This window comes from Thalassophryne amazonica, chromosome 19, assembly GCF_902500255.1.
Source record: "Thalassophryne amazonica chromosome 19, fThaAma1.1, whole genome shotgun sequence".
Lineage (NCBI taxonomy): Eukaryota > Metazoa > Chordata > Actinopteri > Batrachoidiformes > Batrachoididae > Thalassophryne > Thalassophryne amazonica.
Window position 1 is genome coordinate 27,699,902 of NC_047121.1, and position 19,956 is coordinate 27,719,857.

General features: G+C 40.2%; 1 protein-coding gene across 3 annotated transcripts in view; it reads right to left on the minus strand.

Annotated features, from left to right (window-relative positions):
- Positions 1 to 1,292: 1,292 nt before the first annotated feature.
- mipol1 (mirror-image polydactyly 1) overlaps positions 1,293 to 19,956 on the minus strand; it is a 168,784-nt gene continuing 150,120 nt past the window's right edge. For all 3 annotated transcript variants that reach the window (XM_034195481.1, XM_034195480.1, XM_034195479.1), the window contains 2 exons: positions 6,040 to 6,222; positions 1,293 to 2,761 (listed from right to left, as the gene is read on the minus strand). In XM_034195481.1, the coding sequence (XP_034051372.1) occupies positions 2,695 to 2,761; positions 6,040 to 6,222 (250 nt within the window). In that variant the 3' untranslated portion in view covers positions 1,293 to 2,694. The remainder of the gene's footprint in view (positions 2,762 to 6,039; positions 6,223 to 19,956) is intronic.

Sequence of the window (19,956 nt, forward strand, 5' to 3'; positions counted from 1 at the left end):
CGTAGACCACAACCCGAACATCTGTGAACAATACATAAAGTAGGAAAGCCGGTGTCACCGACCGAACGGTTCCCCCTAAAAATGTGTCTGTCCTGCCTTCACTACGCTTGCATCATTAGCTGCAGTTCACAGATTATCACCTCGTTTCTGCTTAAAACAACACTCCAGACATCATCTATCTCAGTGACAGATATCTGAAGCTTTTATATAACAATTTTTAGGGGGGACCGTTTCGGTCTGCGACACGGGCATCAAACTAAGAACCTGAGAACATGACTGTTCAATCTCCTGAACCACCGCCATGTTAGAGTTGAAAAAACACACATGAGCCAGTTTCCCAGATGTAACATTTTCCCTTCATGTATCAATGATGTGTTTGTATAACTTATCAGCCAATTAACAACCAGCGCTCTCCGATCCTTCTACAAGCATGTGTTCATGATACCAGCTCACAAATGCTGACAATTATGGGCTGAATATTGACATTTAGTATCAAATGACAAGGAATTTTTGATTCTCGATATTATTAAAATTCGATATCCAGCCCAACACTGGACACTGGTGAAGGATTTCACTTTTTCATCTCAAATTTACACGGGTCATTGTTGACGCACAGTTGGCACGGCCACTGCAGACCATCGTATTTGTTGCGTATGTGTCATGATGCATTACCTACAAGCTGGTGTAGGACTGGACAATTCACATCACATGACACGATGACCTTATTTGCAGTGGGGTTCTTCTGAGGTTCCCTGATAAAAGTTCTTTCTTTCCTCTTGATGTTTTGCAAAATAAACTTCAAACAATTCCAACTTATTAGTAAAAAACAGGGCCCTAATTAACAAAAAGAGAAAATTATTTTTAATTTAATGTTCAGTTTTTAGTATTAAAACAAGTAAATTGCACATAAGGGCAGGGACACAACTGTACGTTGATTTTTGGCTGTCAGCTCATCTTATTTTTGCCAAACGTTAACATCTCAAATAAACAATTTGGGGCCCACAGGCCACATACGTCACCTCCAAGGCAATGAAAAATGTCTCTGCAAATTAATAAATTACTGTTAAGCAGATTAAAGACTGGAGCTTTCCTCATTTTGAAGTATATTTTCACTATTTTTTGTCCCATGGCCCTTCATCCAGATTAATCTTTGGCCTTTCAAAGAAAATTATTTGGTCGTTTTGCTTTTAATCAAACAACAAAAAGGAGAAAAGTCAAACTTTTACATGATTATTTTTACTATGATTATTTTTCTGTTGCCTCCAGAAACTAATGTGTGCGATACATCTACATTTCGTGCTCAAATATCAAAACATACAGAAGGGTCCTTTAAGTGTGCTCACTTGCTGGTAGAGGGCGCTGTTCACCAAAATGCAAATCACATAGAAATGAATGTGAGCCGTCAAATGATTATTTCAAAGTTGAATCAAGTCTTCAGTGACCCACGACGGACCTCTTCAACAAAGTTCACTGAAACCTCCTCATGACATTTTGAGATTGACTAAAACTTTTCAGCGGAGAAGACGGCTTTTTTATTTAAAGATGACAGAAGTTTGAATTTAAAAGTTTCACCTCTCTGTTGGTCTCCGTATTCAAATATAGTGACGGGGTCGAGTCCACCTGGTTCACAGTCTGTGTTCATAAGCTGAACAGCAATTTAAACTCAGAAACCACGTTTTCAGGCAGAAACGAGACCCCACGATCAACCTTCAACTCTTTAAATCGACAGCTTGACCGAGTTGTTAAAAGTTGCCAAAGTTAAATTTTAATTTGAAGTTTTTGGGGAACGTGGAGTCAGAGAGGCTTTCTCACACATGTCACTGTGATCCTTCAAAATTCATCGCAAGAAAGTGTCTTTTCCTGACAGCTTCTTTTTTTTTAATGTGCTGAGTTTAAGAGACAAACCTTAAATCAACAAAGGAACTAAAAGGCAATTTGAGCTTCAATTAACAGCAAGAAAAAAGGAAAAATTATCATCTTAGGGACTCTGAAAGACTAAAATCTCCAAATCGTGATAAGACCACCTTTAATTATGTTATAAATATGTTTTTAAATATCTATGTATATAGAAAAAATTATACCATTTGTTTGTAGCTTCAGGGAAGATTGAATTAAACCACATTAAACGGGATTCTTTTTCCATCAGAGAATTTTCAAAATTGCAAATTCTGATCATGTGATCATTTCAACTCAGCTGCCTATATATAAAAATAAGATTTTTTTTCCCCCCCTTTATTTAAGCAATGTTAAGCCTTGTTCTCACATTTCATTTATTTGTGGTATTTTACAAATTTCTTTGTCAAAAATCACCCCAGAATGGTCATGAAAGATACTTTACATTTTTGTATTTATATTCTATAAAATATTAAAGAAAAATGATTTACAAATTTTATTACATGTAAAGAAAAAAGAAAACCACAGGAGAAAAAACAAACTCCCAACTTCAGAAGAAGTCACTCTTTTAAATAAAATATGTCATGAATAAACCACAAATCAACAAAAGAGAGACAAAAATAAAATATTACATACTAAGAAGAGCAACATCAAAATAATAACAATAAAAAGGAAAAATAAATGTGAAATATGCACATCATTTGATTAAGCGAATGCAATAAAAAAAACAGAAAGATATGAGCTGAAGAATATTAAAAACTATTTAAAAAGAAGTTTCTAATAAAAGTTCAGAAGAAGAGATCAGATGACAGCTCGGAGGTTTCCAGCCCCAACTTTCTTCCTCAAGACCTCGACCAGGCGCTCCAACCTGAGGAGTAGAGACGAGGAGGAGAGAGGAGGGGAGTTAAAGCTGAAGATTTCTGAACAGTTCTGTCTGATCAGTCAGATTGCAAAGGAGAGAACCCTGGAAGACTTAAACAGGTCAGAGATTAAAAACCTGCTCTGGGTTCCATGATGAGGTTCTGAGTTTGGAGCTGAATGTAAGAACCATGTTCGGATATTTATGAAATATCAAATTAACAGTTGAACCAAATTAAACTCAAGAGTTCTTTTATTAAAGATATTAAAGAAACGTCTGCTGGAGCGTCATTAATTATTATTATTCACTCTCAGTAGAAAAACAAATGTAATTATTCAGAGGGGAACATCACAAAATGGGGTGAGATTGGGTCGAAACTGCAGCACGCCAGATTTGAAGTGGAAAACAGATGAAAAAGTGCTGACTTTCAGTTTGAGGATTTTCACACTGGATCCGATTTAGTTACTTTTACAGGATGCCTAGGTCATCCACCAGGAGGCAGTATTTCACAAATTCAGAAGAGCTTTTATTACTAGCGACATCACAAGTAGGGCCCATATTGTCAAATTACCATCCCTGATCTTTCACTTTTTTATTAAACCGTATCGAAATCAAAGACCTCGAGTGTTTTATAAAGACTTTCTCCCACGTTACACTGGGATCACTTCAGCCTAGATCTGGCAGGTCTTTTTTTAACTTGACTGGTAAACACTGAATGGAAACTAGTGCTTAATTTCATGTGTTAATTTAATTATTTACATACATGTTAATCTTGAATTCTTTTTTGAAAAAAACTGATATTTAAAACAAAATGTGTAAAAGAAAGTACTGTATTTTTTGGAGTATGAGACTTTTATTTTACTAGTTTTGGAGGTCCTGTGAATGATATGCTGATGGGACTTATATACTGAAAAAAAAAATTAATTAATTATTAATAATAATGACTATTTATACATGACTTTCCCAGAAATAAAATAACTAAACAAAATACACTTGAATAATAAAAGAAAAAGCACAACAATAAAAAGTACACAACAACTAGGCAGAAAAAAACTAATGAGCTGATAAAGAAAAAAGAAAATACGGTAACTGTTTCACAGCACTGTAAGTTTATATGTAAATAAAATATAGACATTCCAACAGCATTAACACTTATGAGTGCTTATCGCATGTACTGTTATGTGCAGACGCAGGTTGAGGAGCGGACCAACGTCTGACCGAACCCAGCGCTAAATAACCATAAAGCGGTTCCACAAACAAAACGATTTTATTTCCCCTCCAGTGCAATAATTAGTGTACAATATAAATATTTGGTTTGTCTGGCGGAGTGAAGGATGGCGCGCTCTCCAGCGCCCAAAAGGATCGAAGCCTCGGCGCTTCTGGACTCAGATTCACCGCCAAACACCCCCCAGGTGGACACGACAAACTGACTCTGTGAAGGATGGAAAAGGTGAGGTAAGTGAACAGAGCTACAGCAAATATCTTTCAGAGGCACACACTATCAGCAACACATTCAGGTCTGAATTTAAGCTTTATATAAATGAGCAGCTTCTCACAACAGGTGGAGGATCATCAGTCCGTACGCCACGGCAGTGAGACGCAAACTGCACAATTCTCATCAATGTTCAAATATACTGCGTAACAAAATACCAAATTACTATTAACGATCATTCAGACAATAATCACCTCTGATGTGTGCTGACAGCATGTGTCCCTCACCCGTCCTCCTTCACAGGCACGATGTGTCAAACCCTGGCGCGGTCCTCAGCGTCTCACAAACGAACGTCACAAGGTCGAGTTCCCAGCAATTCTGCTTGAACCACTCATGGCTTAAATGCAGAACGCCATCTCATTATCTGCTTCAGCTGAAAGTCTTTAAGTTTACACGTGAGCATCATCCACAGGTGCTGCGAGTCAGTAGGCCTGCACGTAAACATCCTCTACAGGTGCAGCTAATAATGCTGATGAGGGTGAAGGACTCTTCTGCCAGCACCTTCTCCACAGACAAAAACCAGTTTGCATACCACCTGGAGAGCAAAGAAAAGAAAACAACACAAAAACATCCAGCCAAACCCCCCAACACACAACATGTACAACATGAGCTCATATTTACGGGAATGTCCTCTGTGGAAACAAACTGCTGTTAACTGCCTTGCTACAGCAACCTCAAAGGGACAAAATTCAAACTCTAAATTCCTGGGTCGCAGTAAAGACTGTGTGACACAAGAGGGCACGTGTGTCGGACCACACAGCTTATTGTGAGTCGTGTCGAAATCTGCAGCAAAGTTAACGTAAGAAATCAAACGACTAAAGGTTTTCATGACCATATCAATTATTTCCAGGATATTAAGTCATTTTAATACATTTAAAGGGCCTATCCATGACTGGAAAACTACTCCCTAAATTTCCATGTTTTCCAGGACGTGTTTGAGCTTTGCCTAAAACTGGAATGTGTGTAGTCTGGAAGTTTTGGGCTGAGTTGTATTTAATCAAGATCAGTGTATTTACATTTGATAAACTGATTAAAATCATAAATAAAATCCACACGTGGATCCCAATCAACATCAAAATGTAACAGGCTCTTCTGTCTGATAATATTCTTCTTTTTTTCCCCACGGTGTGTATTTAATGTGATGGAGACAACGTGCGTTTTCATGAATAAAATAAATAAAACAGAAGTGAATGTTGAGACTCCCAACAGGACGCTGTAATCCTGCGGCTCTGAGTGAGCGCGAACACTCGGCACATCCAGTGACCTTTAACAAATACCAACACGCTTGTTGACATGTTCGATCCCACGCACACACACAGTGCGACATGCTCCTGCTGAAGCAGGGAATCCTGGAAACTTGTTCCTTTGTCATTTCTATCTCTACTTCTGACTTATGACCTTCCATTTAAACTATCCCAGATCCCGTCCAGCTGCTGGTACCAGCGATGTGTCAATACTCAGCGGCTGTGTCCCAATTCAGCGGCTGCATGGTGCTAAAGCTCGAGCTGACTACGCCAGCCCATTTCAAAGGTTCTTTGTAAAGCGGCCGGCGTGTGCAGCCTTCTTTCCCGTGAAAACAAAGGATACAACAGGTGCGTCGCTCACTGCCCAAAGAACCAGTAATCGGTTAAAATTGATGCAGTGTAACAACGTAAGGAAGCAGAAATGTAAAGAACCATCAGAGTTAGAAATAAATAACAGATGAACCTGAGATGAAACTCGAAATCACCTCCACATTTGTATAATAACAGTTCAGCAGGAAGTGGATGTTTTCAGGATCAAATGAGAAGCTGACCTATGGACTTGCTCGCAAGCTTCACGTTCCGCCTCCTGGCAGCGCTCAAGTTTGGCCTCCACAGTTTTCTTCTCTCTGGAGAGCTGCTGCAGCTGGATGAGGAGGACACGAGCCTCCTGAGAGTCCACAGAACTTGCTGGAGCTGAAGGCCGGGACTCTTGGCTGCTGTGGAGGTTCTGGGGACTGAGGGAAAGAAACAAAAAGAGGTTTCTAGGTGATTTGTAAGGAGTTAATGAGTGCTCATGATATTTCATACTGTAGTTTTTGGGATGTTCTGCCTGACGTCAGCAAAATCTGAATGAAGACACCAGCAGAAGGAAACCTTGTAAATGTACGAGTTTCAACAAAGCCAAATAAACCAAAGTGACCTGGTCAGTGAGAAGATGTCAGCTACAACCTTCCTAATGTGAAGAAACAGACGGGTAATCAATCAGATGTGATATTGATAGGAGCTGTGCACATGCAGGCTAATTAAAGGTAAACAATGTAGACGGACAGCAACAAGGACGGGATCAAGGGCAAAGTTACCAGTTTACCCAGCTCAATCTGCCTCACTTCATACTTTCTGCCCTCAAATACAGGGGGGTGTAAAAAGAGAAATAAATGGACTGCATTTATATAGCGCTTTTCCATCTGCATCAGATGCTCAAAGCGCTTTACAATAATGCCTCACATTCACCCCGATGTCAGTTTGCTGCCATACAAGGCACTCACACACCGGGAGCAATAGGGGATTAAAGACGTTGCCCAAGGGCCCTTAGTGATTTTCCAGTCAGGCGGGGATTTGAACCCAGGATCTTCTGGTCTCAAGCCCAACACCTTAACCACTAGACCATCACCTCCCACCTTCCCAGACCAGAGAAGAAGAAGAAACCAAACAAATCACATTTAATTCCCCATCTTTAATCTGAACATAATATTACATAATTTAACGAAAGATTTATTTTTGAACACAACACATTTAAACAGGAAAACAGGTTACCATGGTTGCCACGAGTGATAACACCTGCCAATGTCCCAAAACTTTAATTTGTTATTTTAAGTGATCAATGTGACCATGTCACGTTAAAACTCAGCTTCAGCAGTAACTTTCCCATGAGCAGTAACTTTGTCTTGAGATACTTGGGTGGGTAGGGAGAGTTCCCATGGGATAAAAAAAGCTTTTCAACCTACCATCCCTGGTTCTCAAGACCAGGCACCTCTACTCTACTCTTTTCTACTCTTCTATTTTACTCTTCCTTTTTAGATATTTAGATATACCTTAGTATACTAGCATAGTTCCACCTAAGAATTGGAATATAACATATAAGATATACCTTACTGAATTTTCATGAACACTGCTATCAATATATTTAACAGGCCAACTTTGACTGATTCACAGGATTCGATTTAACATCGTCACTCTACAAAAAAACAAAACATAATGAATATAAAAACTATGCAGACTTTGCATACACATAGCAACCTGGGGATGCAGAATGAAAGGCATGCAAAGCCCGCCAACAATCATCACTACAAGAGCACAATGTGGTGCTTAGCTTCATCCCGGGCTGATTTTTCTTTTTCCCAGGCTGCAGAGAGAATGTTTCAGTCAGAGCGAGCGAAAAGTGATGAGACCGAAAGTGTAGCAGTCACAGAATGTGAGTGTCTTCACTTCACACTGTTAATCAGACAAACATTATGTTATTTTGTGATTGTTTCATGGCAGTTAAGTTGTAAAATACAAATAAATACAGACACACACCAGCAAAAGATTCTTCCTTTTTGCCTTTCTGTGGCTGACAGTTCAAGTCAGTGCATGTGCAGTGGTAGACCCTGATCACAGCGGATTTTGTTTTTTTTTTTGAGGTCATTACTGATATTGATATTAGGGAGGAAAATAATAATGATTTGCAATTTTTACTTTCTTGCAATTTCATTGCACGAAAACAAAAAATACCCAAAAACATCACAGCTTGCACTGAAACTTTATAGAAAAGCTGCCACAACATCATAAAATACAAACATTGCAGGAGCTTCATTTAAAAATGAGAAGTTAAAATCAAATAATAATAGTAATAATAATAATCTGTGCATACCATGTAGGAAAGGTAAATGAGTTGTATTCAATTGTACATTGCATTTGAACACCAAAATTCACGGACTGAATGGAAATTCCATCAAATGACAAGGGGACTACACATTCTTTACCCAACAGAGTCCTTGAGACTCCAGATTTCCAAACCCTAAATCAAACCCTGTGATATTACCTCACTAGTCAGATCTGGGAGCATGCTCTGGCATTGAGCATTGCAGCATTCACCACACTATAGAACAGGGGTAGGCAACCTGTTCCAGAAAGAGCCATGAGGGTGCAGGTTTTCTTTGCAGCTGCTGACTCCACCAGGTGATTTTACTGATTAATATCACTTTGAGCAGATGGAATCAGTTAATCAGTGAAATCACCTGGTGGAGTCAGTGGCTGCAAAGAAAACCTGCACCCTAATGGCTCTTTCTGGAACAGGTTGCCTACCCCTGCTATAGAACCACCCACGATCATGGATGGCAACCACCCAGACAGACATCTGCTCATCTCCCAAGGAGAAGGACACTGGTCCGAGGCCACCTGTGCCCCATTCTCATCTACATTTGGATTTACGTCATGAATGAGACCCGGTTCAATATAGCAACACTGAGGTGGCGAGGAGACCCAAAAGAAATAAAATAAAACGTACCTATTAGCAGGAGTTAAAAATATATATTCATTTTTAAAAATATTTGTCAGTTATATTATTCACTGGAACGTCTATTTACTGCTAAACAATGTAATTTAATTTCATAAAAACTCACTATTGTGCACCAAAAAAAGGTTATCATACACTTCAGGATAGATGATTTCTTTGATATAGCAGCTATCCTCAATATTCAGGAAAGAGAAACATCAGTGTTCTCTCAAAGGCTTGTGTGATCTATTGTTTTCCTCCTGAATCAACAAACGGAAGGTCAGAGGTCAGGGTTCAGGCCAGTGAAGAGTCAGCCTTGTTCCTGACCAGCATAAAATGAAGTTTGGATTTTGGTCAGTGTCACAAACAGATGTTTCCACTGAACAAATAGGCTGTTCCTCAGATGTCAGTCGGTTTAAACAGCTGAGATCCAACTGCAATCCAAGACCGACTTAGTTGAAATGTGGCGGAGATCCAGCTGTTACTCAGCTGCTACACAGCAGAACCATCTCAGCCTTTCACCTTTCTCCTCTGAACACGGTCATATTTTTGAGGATGGTCAACTTGAGACAGAGTCACCTGAAAATCAACTCTGTGTCGACCTATAATCTGCCAATAACAGAATGACGGAAAAATAAACCAATGGATATAAAACAATTCAGTCAAGCAGCCAACTAATTAAGTGCGACTAGAATAACTTGTTTCCAGAGAAGAATGTTCCTGGTTCAAGACCACCCATGTCCATTCTCCATGCAATGTGGAGTTGCGTCAGGAAGGGCAGTTGGCGTTACATTTGTGCCAAATCAACATGCAGAGCACCCAAAGTAAAAAAAGGGGAGAAGCTAAAGGAAACTTATGAGCCTGTCACACCTTCACAATTTAGCCAGATTATGCAGACTTATGAAAAAACTGGCAAATGCGCTTGCTACGTCAAACAAGTTATGTAAGCTGTTGCACCATGATGATTTTGCCAGAGTATACTGATAGCCCCGCTTCCAATGAGTGGTCCGGGTCAGTGTGCTAGGGGTCAGAATGGCTAACGTCTGGCTTTTGGCTTGTGTTTCCACCACCAACAGAACCCTTTTGTTTGGCAGGTGCAGCATATAGATGTTGACATGCATCATCCAGAGCGTAAATGCTTCCACCACCCCCCACCCCCACTGGATGCCAAACAGGGTAAGTTAACATTTTTAAAATTTTATTTTATTTTTGTCTTTGTGGATCATGGGATTTATTTCCATCATGTGGAGAATGCTGAACAATTGGCTGGTGTCTGTGATTAATGCTGACATGAATGAATGAATGAGCTGCTGTGACTCCTTCAACTTTTAAAATAAATTAATTTTATTGTTGTGGCACAAAGTGCCAGCATCCTCTGCTTCAGGCTGAGAAACGTACAAAACACAGTGACTTCTTTTAAAACGCTACGTTTCTTTAGCTGTGACAACTATTTTCAGATGTCATTTTCCAAAATCAGGACCTTTTATGCGGATAATTACTCGTCAGGCTGTGATGATGAATCCGACTAAAACCAACAGGTTACATTCAGACTTTATACAACCCCAATTCCAATGAAGTTTGGACGTTGTGTAAAATGTAAATAAAAACAGAATACAATGATTTGCAAATCCTCTATAACCTACATTCAATTGAATACACCACAAAGACAAGATATTTAATTTTCAAAATTATAAACTTTATTTTTTTGTGCAAATATTTGCTCATTTTGAAATGGATGCCTGCAACACGTTTCAAAAAAGCTGGGACAGTGGTATGTTTACCACTGTGTTACATCACTTTTCCTTCTAACAACACTCAATAAGCATTTTGGAACTGAGGACACTAATTGTTGAAGCTTTGTAGGTGGAATTCTTTCCCATTCTTGCTTGATGTACGACTTCAGTTGTTCAACAGTCCGGGGCCTCCATTGTCATATTCTCCAGATTCTCTGAACCTTCTAATTATATTATGGACTGTAGATGATGGGAACCCTAAACTCTTTGCAACTGAAAGTTGAGAAACATAGTTCTTAAACTGTTGGACTATTTTTTCATGCAGTTGTTCACAAAGTGGTGATTCTCGTCCCATCTTTGCTTGTGAACGGCTGAGCCTTGTGAGGATGCTACTTTTATACCCAATCATGACACTCACCTGTTTCCAATTAACCTGTTCACCTGTGGAATGTTCGAAACAGGTGTTCTTTGAGCATTCATCAACTTTTCCAGTCTTTTGTTGCCCCTGTCCCAGCTTTTTTGAAATGTGTTGCAGGCATCCATTTCAAAATGAGCAGATATTTGCACAAAAAACAAAAACTCTATCAGTTTGAACATTAAATATCTTGTCTTTGTGGTGTATTCAATTGAATATAGGTTGAAAAGGATTTGCAAATCATTGTATTCTGTTTTTTATATTTCACACAACGTCCTAATTTCATTGGAATTGGGGTTGTAAACACAAGCAGGCATTAGTTATTGGACTTCTGTGCTAGTCATGGACTGTCCATAACGAACACCATGTTCGAACATAAAGATGCTCATAAGTGTACGAGGTACCACAGCACCCTGGGCCGAAGGCCAATGATCAATTTTGTGATCATATTATATAATCTGAGGCCACATGTTCTGGGCACTCGGGTGAGGAGAGGGACAGAGCTGTCAACTGATCACCATCTGGTGGTGAGTTGGATCAGTGGGTGGGGGAGGACTTTGGACAGACCTGGTAAGCCCAAATGGATAGTGTGGGTGAACTGGGAACGTCCAGAGGAGCCCACTGTCTGACAGATCTTCAACTCACATATACATTATTTGTCTGGCTGTTAGCAGGATTACGTCAAAAGTACTGCACAGATTTTGACAAAATTTTGGAGGTGATCCAGACTCGGGATCAAGATTCACTTTATATAGGCTTTGAAGGATTACATCAAAAACTACTTCACGGATTCTCACAAACTTTTCACCACGGACACAAATTAGGCCATAGAAGACTCCACTGAATTTTGGAGGAGATCCAGATCCGAATCCAGATTCTGGATCAAGATTTCACTTTATATATGCTTTGAAGGATTACGTTAAAAACTACTTCATGGATTCTCACCAAATTTGCACCATAGGTAGATATCAGGGCATGGAAGACTCCACTGAATTTGGGAGGTGATCTGGATCTGGACTGGGGCATGTCGGAAATACCTGATTGCTGTTGTTATTATCATTCTTATTATTATTATCAGTATTATTATTATTGTTTTATTTTTACTTCTATTTTGTCCTTTGACTTTTAAAAGGACCACAATGGAAATAAGTGTTTTCACTTTCTTGTGTCATCCATGTACACTCAACAAAAATATAAACGCAACACTTTTGGTTTTGCTTCCATTTTGGATGAGATGAACTCAAAGATCTAAAACATTTTCCACATACACAATATCACCATTTCCCTTAAATATTGTTCACAAACCAGTCTAAATCTGTGATAGTGAGCACTTCTCCTTTGCTGAGATAATCCATCCCACCTCACAGGTGTGCCATATCAAGATGCTGATTAGACACCATGATTAGTGCACAGGTGTGCCTTAGACTGTCCACAATAAAAGGCCACTCTGAAAGGTGCAGTTTTGTTTTATTGGGGGGGGGATACCAGTCAGTATCTGGTGTGACCACCATTTGCCTCATGCAGTGCAACACATCTCCTTCGCATAGAGTTGATCAGGTTGTCAATTGTGGCCTGTGGAATGTTGGTCCACTCCTCTTCAATGGCTGTGCGAAGTTGCTGGATATTGGCAGGAACTGGTACACGCTGTCGTATACGCCGGTCCAGAGCATCCCAAACATGCTCAATGGGTGACATGTCCGGTGAGTATGCTGGCCATGCAAGAACTGGGACATTTTCAGCTTCCAAGAATTGCGTACAGATCCTTGCAACATGGGGCCGTGCATTATCCTGCTGCAACATGAGGTGATGTTCTTGGATGTATGGCACAACAATGGGCCTCAGGATCTCGTCACGGTATCTCTGTGCACTCAAAATGCCATCAATAAAATGCACCTGTGTTCTTCGTCCATAACAGATGCCTGCCCATACCATAACCCCACCGCCACCATGGGCCACTCGATCCACAACACTGACATCAGAAAACCGCTCACCCACACGACGCCACACACGCTGTCTGCCATCTGCCCTGAACAGTGTGAACCGGGATTCATCCGTGAAGAGAACACCTCTCCAACGTGCCAAACGCCAGCGAATGTGAGCATTTGCCCACTCAAGTCGGTTACGACGACGAACTGGAGTCAGGTCGAGACCCCGATGAGAACGACGAGCATGCAGATGAGCTTCCCTGAGACGGTTTCTGACAGTTTGTGCAGAAATTCTTTGGTTATGCAAACCGATTGTTTCAGCAGCTGTCTGAGTGGCTGGTCTCAGACGATCTTGGAGGTGAACATGCTGGATGTGGAGGTCCTGGGCTGGTGTGGTTACACGTGGTCTGCGGTTGTGAGGCTGGTTGGATGTACTGCCAAATTCTCTGAAACGCCTTTGGAGACGGCTTATGGTAGAGAAATGAACATTCAATACACGAGCAACAGCTCTGGTTGACATTCCTGCTGTCAGCATGCCAATTGCACACTCCCTCAAATCTTGCAACATCTGTGCATTGTGCTGTGTGATAAAACTGCACCTTTCAGAGTGGCCTTTTATTGTGGGCAGTCTAAGGCACACCTGTGCACTAATCATGGTGTCTAATCAGCATCTTGATATGGCACACCCGTGAGGTGGGATGGATTATCTCAGCAAAGGAGAAGTGCTCACTATCACAGATTTAGACTGGTTTGTGAACAATATTTAAGGGAAATGGTGATATTGTGTATGTGGAAAAAGTTTTAGATCTTTGAGTTCATCTCATACAAAATGGGAGCAAAACCAAAAGTGTTGCGTTTAGATTTTTGTTGAGTGTATTTTTAACGTATTTATAATTATATTATGTACTTACATTGAACTTACTAATTAAAATTGTGCACACACTCACACTTTTAATATATAGATGATTTACCACGCCTGCTGGATTGACGTGCGAGTCCAGAATGGAAAAATCAATTTCCATTGTTCAGTGTTGTTAGGTAATATATGTAGCTTCTCTAAAAATATTAATCCTATCAACATTTGGTTTTAGCGCTGTTCATCCTTAACACAAAATACATAAGCATACCAAACGGCAAATGTCAGCTCTCCATAGTTTGCACGCATGCACAGCTTTTGTTTTTCTGCAAACTGCTGTAAGCAAGTGCTTTTAACTTTACAAACAGAGACGGTGGCAGAAGACATTAAAAGTACTGCACATTTCCCTCATGGTACCAACATGACACTTAAGTCACTCATGGTAACAGCAGCATAACACTTAACTAAACCAATTGAACTACAAAAAAATTCGAAATCAATAACACTAACAACACTGTTAAATTAACATAAACCACATTAACATTTAAAATCCCAAATCCCGAACTCCCATGGTGCATTGCAGCACAACATCCATTGCTTACTGTTAGCTAAAATCGCTAATTAAAAAAAAATTATCCTATCAACTTTCTGTTTTCACAGTGTTCATTCTAGACCCAAAATATATAAGCATACCAAACGGTAAATGTCACCGCTCCCCCGTTTCACCGTGATTGAAGCCAAACACGCCCAGACACAGAAGCCACTTGGCTATAATATAGATAAGTTTCATAAAATGCAGTGAATTTTTAGAGCTTGTTAAGAACCTACAAGAACTTCATAAAATATATATAAAAAAAACAAAAACTGATGAATGAAAATAAGTGAGAGATGAAATTAGTTTTGGGTAGCACGGTGTCTTAGTGGTTAGCACTGTTGCCTCACAGCGAGAAGGTCATGGGTTCAATTCCTGCCTGTGGTCCTCTGTGTGGAGTTTGCATGTTCTCCCCATGTTTTGCATGGGTTTCCTCCGGGTGCTCCGGTTTCTTCCCACATGCAAAGACATGTGGGTTAGGTGGACTGTAATCTTTAAACTGTCCGTAGATGTGCGAGTGGGTGTGAATGTGTTTGTCTGTTTGTGGCCCTGCGACAGACTGGCGTCCTGTCCTGGGTGTACCCCACCTCGCGCTCTATGACTGCTGGGATAGGCTTCAGCCCCCAGCAACCCTTCATTGGACTGAGCGGTTGAAGATGAGAGTGTGTGTGTGTGTGTGAAATTAGTTTTAAAAACCAAACCCCCTTAAATAAAGCCAAAATCCTGAGCAGCCCCCCACCTGCTGTAAGACTTTCCCCACACACTGAGTCTCTCTCAGCAGGTGCTCGGCATCAATCCTGACAAGATATGGAGTGTCACAGACGAGACAAACTCACAGCAAGACAAAGTTTTCCTGTTGCTGTGTCAGCTGCCAGGTTTGGGTTCTCTTCTTCTCACAAGTCTTCTTCTTGTGCTTCGACTGATACAACTTTGGGTCAAAGCAAATGTTTATCAGGACCTAAAACCAACTGAACAAAATTGTTGGTACCCCTACATTTTATGTACACATTTTATTATATGGTCAAAAATAAATGCAAACAAGGCAGTTTTGTTTAATCAAAATATTTTTAAAAAAGTCCAAAGTTATTTGGTATTAGAACAAAATTCTTTCATGAAGTGAAACAAAAATCCAGACATAAAATGTATGGTGGAGACAGTTATTGTCACCCTTTGAGGAATTTACAGGAAATCATCACTTTTCAACCAGTTTTCTTTGGACAAGTCAGGGGATGGATACATGAACATTTCCAAGTTACTGAATGAGTCTTGGATGTTATTTCCATCACTCTTTAAGAAATACAAACAGTATTGTACTGTGTGATAAATCTGTCTGGAGGAGGCAGTTCTCAAAAACCCAGTGACCATGCAAGAAGGAAATGAGTGAGGAAAGCCACCAAGACATTCATGACAACTCCGAAAGAGTCATAGGCGTCTGTGGCTGTGATCGGAGAAACTGCACACAGTCTTTTAGCTGTTGCATCACCAGTTACACAGCTTCATGGTGGAGTGGCACAGAGAAGGATTTTCTTAAAAAGATGGAAAAATTTCACTTACAGTTTGTCCGAAGGTACATGAGAGATGCAGGTCTAGATTTGATGTCTTGTTGTATGAAAACAAGGCACAATAATGATGCACTGTTATGCACAATAGCGCACAACAGTGCGGGACAATATTCTTGATGGTGTGTAATGGTTCGTGATAATTTGCCAGCAACACGTGCCATTAATGGTGGCGCGTGGTAACAGGTCGCAACAGTTCCTGAGGACTCCTGACACTTCTGCCCCGAATCATCACATTCGTGATCGGCGACCAAGAATGTATACATCGTGGCATTGGTGACTTGTCATCATTATTTGTAAACGCACCATGAAGTTCATTTCAGTGTGATAGATGTTCTCCTCTTTTTGTCTTTTTTCCCTCCTCAGGTCACGTGCAGTGATCAACTGTTACAGTTGATCATAAAACAACTACATCAGTTCTGAATCTAAAATAAATACTTTTGAAAAATAGCAGCGTAAAGGTCAGTGTTTTAACTTGCTTCATGTAATTTCTGCTTCTGAACATCAATGCAGTTTCTCCAGATGAGGTTTTTATTTTAAACACATGTATCCGCGACTTATTCAACACGTTCATATATCCACATTTTTTTAAATTGAATTTTGACAATTTCTTTTGTCTCTGATGATGCTTAATGCATAATATGATCTAAGTGTTGTTTCATAATTCAGCGTACCAGTAATTGTTGCCGCTGGTTGCTGCTTGTGACACACGGTGTGAGCCGGTCAGTAGATAAAATGGCTTGATAATCCCCCCCCCAACGTGTCGCTCCACACTCGGGTTAAAACCCTCCTCTCTCCTCCGCACTCGCTCTGTCTCACATGCACTAATGGACTCACCCTCCTTCAGCAGAAATATAGAGTTTGTGTCCAAAAACAAAGTTCTCACCTTCATGAGGACACTCAGTATGATTGGTTTACTGAAAAAAGCACCACAGTTACATCACAGTGTCACTCAGTCTGAAAACCTCTGAGATTTTCAACTTAGAAGATGCTGCTGCACAGGGAGGAAAAAAGATTCCCGAACCCCGAGCCTTGTCAAAGCTACAGGGAGTCGCTGTGGAGGGGTTAAAGGGCTGCAGATCCCCGGTCTAGACTTGCTCCGATTTTTTATTAATCTTCTGTTTTTCAGTCAAGTCTGTCTAAAGGGGAGGTTTGTTTCTCAACTTTACCTTTGGTTGACTACATATGGTTACTGACCTGCTGGGGTGTACATGTGGACCTCATGCAGTCATGTGACCTTCAGTGCTGACATGCAACATGTTCTTTGGCAAAGGAGATGCTGAATGCAACACATAAACCTGTCCTGTCCAATCTGCCTGTCCAGCTAAACGCTGATATCTTTTCATTAGCATTTGTGAAGGGTTCAGATGCAAAACCCAGTAAGTTCTTTTTTTCTCAAATGGAAAAAAATGCAGTTGAAAATGGAGATTTAAAGGAAACCCTATGTGGAAATGCACAGCCTTTCATCAATAACGTCAAAACAGCTTGTTCAAATTCTTTCATATTTTGCACACTGCTGGTCCCCTTGACAGCTAAGTACATGTTGGCGTCAACTAAAAATATATGGTTTTGGAGATATTGGGTTTTGCATCTGAACTCTTCATTTATTTTAAGCTCATTCTTTCCAATTTAGTTTTGTTTTCGTGCACAGTGAACCCGCCTATGGAAGGCGTACCGGAACACCACATCTTACAAAAAACATCAACACACTGCGCATGACACATGGTTTTTGTTGGTTTATGGTACAATCACTTTCTGTCGCATGACAATTGCAACTCACCAGCACTGCACCTAAACACGCCTCACTTTAAGATGAACACACACACACACACACACGCACATGCACATGGAATAGCAGAAGTACAGTACACAAATGAGAGTTTATGAGTTCAATGGTATGGACATTTCATGAGATGAAAGATGGAATGTCCCATTTTTCACCAAATTAAATATTTGTTCCACTGAAAGAATGAAAAATATTCATTAGTTGTTTTATATAATGGTGAAAATAAATCCTTGTCATTTGATATTTTATTAATTTATAAACAGAAAAGGGACTTACATTTTGGTGTCCACTGGTGCTCAACAGTCCAACACAAACTTTAAATTGGAGTCCAAAATTACGAGGATGCATTGACTTCATGTACTTACTAAAAAAACAACAAAAAAAACACTTTGTGTAGTTCCTCAGTCCAGCAAAAAAATCACGTCAGAAATTTGTCCAGCTGTTCACCCTAACAGCTCTTCATGCCTCCAGATGGCTTACAATGGAGTGGATTTGTTTTCTTTTTGTGTTAGAGGAATTAGCAGCGTCAAGCTTCTTCACGTTGTCATCCGTCAGGAAAACAAAGTCCGCAATGTTTAGCTAAATGCCGCCCCCGGTAGAGGGAGTGGGCGCGGTGGTCGGGGCGTGCAATAGCACATTTCATATAGCACCAAAATTGCACGCTAAAAAGAACTATTGCACAGTCAATGAAACACAACAGCAAATGGTATGAATAATCCATGTCACGTGACATACAAGCCATCTGTGCTGCACAGTGGTTTGAACGGTGTGGAACTTCAGCTCATTTCCCAGAAGGCACCTTGAAAACTTGAGCTTTGATCTGATTTGACAACATTCTCTGACTATGGGAATGAAACCATCCAGAGCATGAACAAGAACTTTGGATTCAGATTTCAAACGCCTCTAAGAAGGGTATCCGCCCCACACTTTTTTGTTTTATAGCCATGCAGGAGAATCTGAATGACCCAACTAGTCAACCAGAAGAGAATTAGTTGAGCTGTCGCTGTACTGCACCACAACCAGGGCAGGTACTCAACTCGTTAAATATCCGAAACACTTGGAAAGGTGTGACCTCACATCACTGTCTGTTCCACAGTTTTTGCATTTACATTTTTTTTTTTAGAAAAATATACAAATTTATCCACAAGTGCATTTAGTCTTTACTATCACTTTTAATCCATTTACTTTCTCAGACGGGTTCTGGTATCATCTCAGCTTCGAGGTGCTTTGGATAAATGAGGCCATGCTGTGAATCACCGGGTCAGAGTTCAATAGCATGCACGAACACACACACAGCAGTGCATTGTCAAAAATCCTTTAAGGTGCTTTCCAACAGGCGAGAGCGTGAACACAGACACTCACACACGGGGCAGCCCCACCATGTTTGCATTCTTGGAACTAAACGTTCTGTCTGTGTTTACCTCCCTCTCTCCGTCTCCTTCACATTTTTCCCCTCACCGTCTTTCTTTCATCTGATTGGTCGTATCCGCACACAAAGGGGAGCAGGAATCCTCTGAGCAAATACACACATGCATATATGCAGACGCACACAGCATCGTGTCAACAGCGTTCAGAGTTCAACACCAGACGAGTATATTTATTATTCTCTCTCTGCGGCTCCTCTTTCTCTCCTCACTTCATTGTGTGCATTTTAAACAGAGAGCACAGTGTCCTCCTTAAAAATAAAACACTAGATGTAGTTGTAGATGTTGGACAACGTATCTGAGCTGCTGTAGATTTAAGAGGGGCAGAAATGCTGTCTGGTAACAATGCATTTGTGTGTGTGTTTCAGTTTCATGCTGAATTGTGTTGGTAGTGTGTCAACACACTAAGCCCCAAAACAAGAAGGTGGCAGTATTTGCTGCTATCTACAAGCCACATCTCACAATGTTCCACTTTTTGCGAGAACTATTTTGCAATATTCTAATTCTTAATCAATGCACAGAAGATGTGTGTGATGTTAAAGAATAAAAAAATCATTTGAGGATTGCAAAATTTAAAAATGAAAGATATTTTTATTCATCTATATATTAAAAGTGGTCTCTCTGTGTGTGTGTGTGTGTGTAACCTCGATCACGGAGAAACTGGGGAGAGCTGACATTTACCATTTGGTATGTTTATGTATTTTGGGTCAAAGATGAACGTTGTGAAAACGTAAGTTTGACAGGACAAATATTTTTGGAGAAATGAGGGATATTAGGTAAAAAAAAAAAAACCAAAGTGAACAATGGACGTTGATGTCACCATTATCAGTCCCTGGTAATGAGACAAACTTGTAAAACATGACAACTAAATGCGCCAAATCATACATACAATTAATCACAAAACTTTTTCATTTTAATTTCCTGC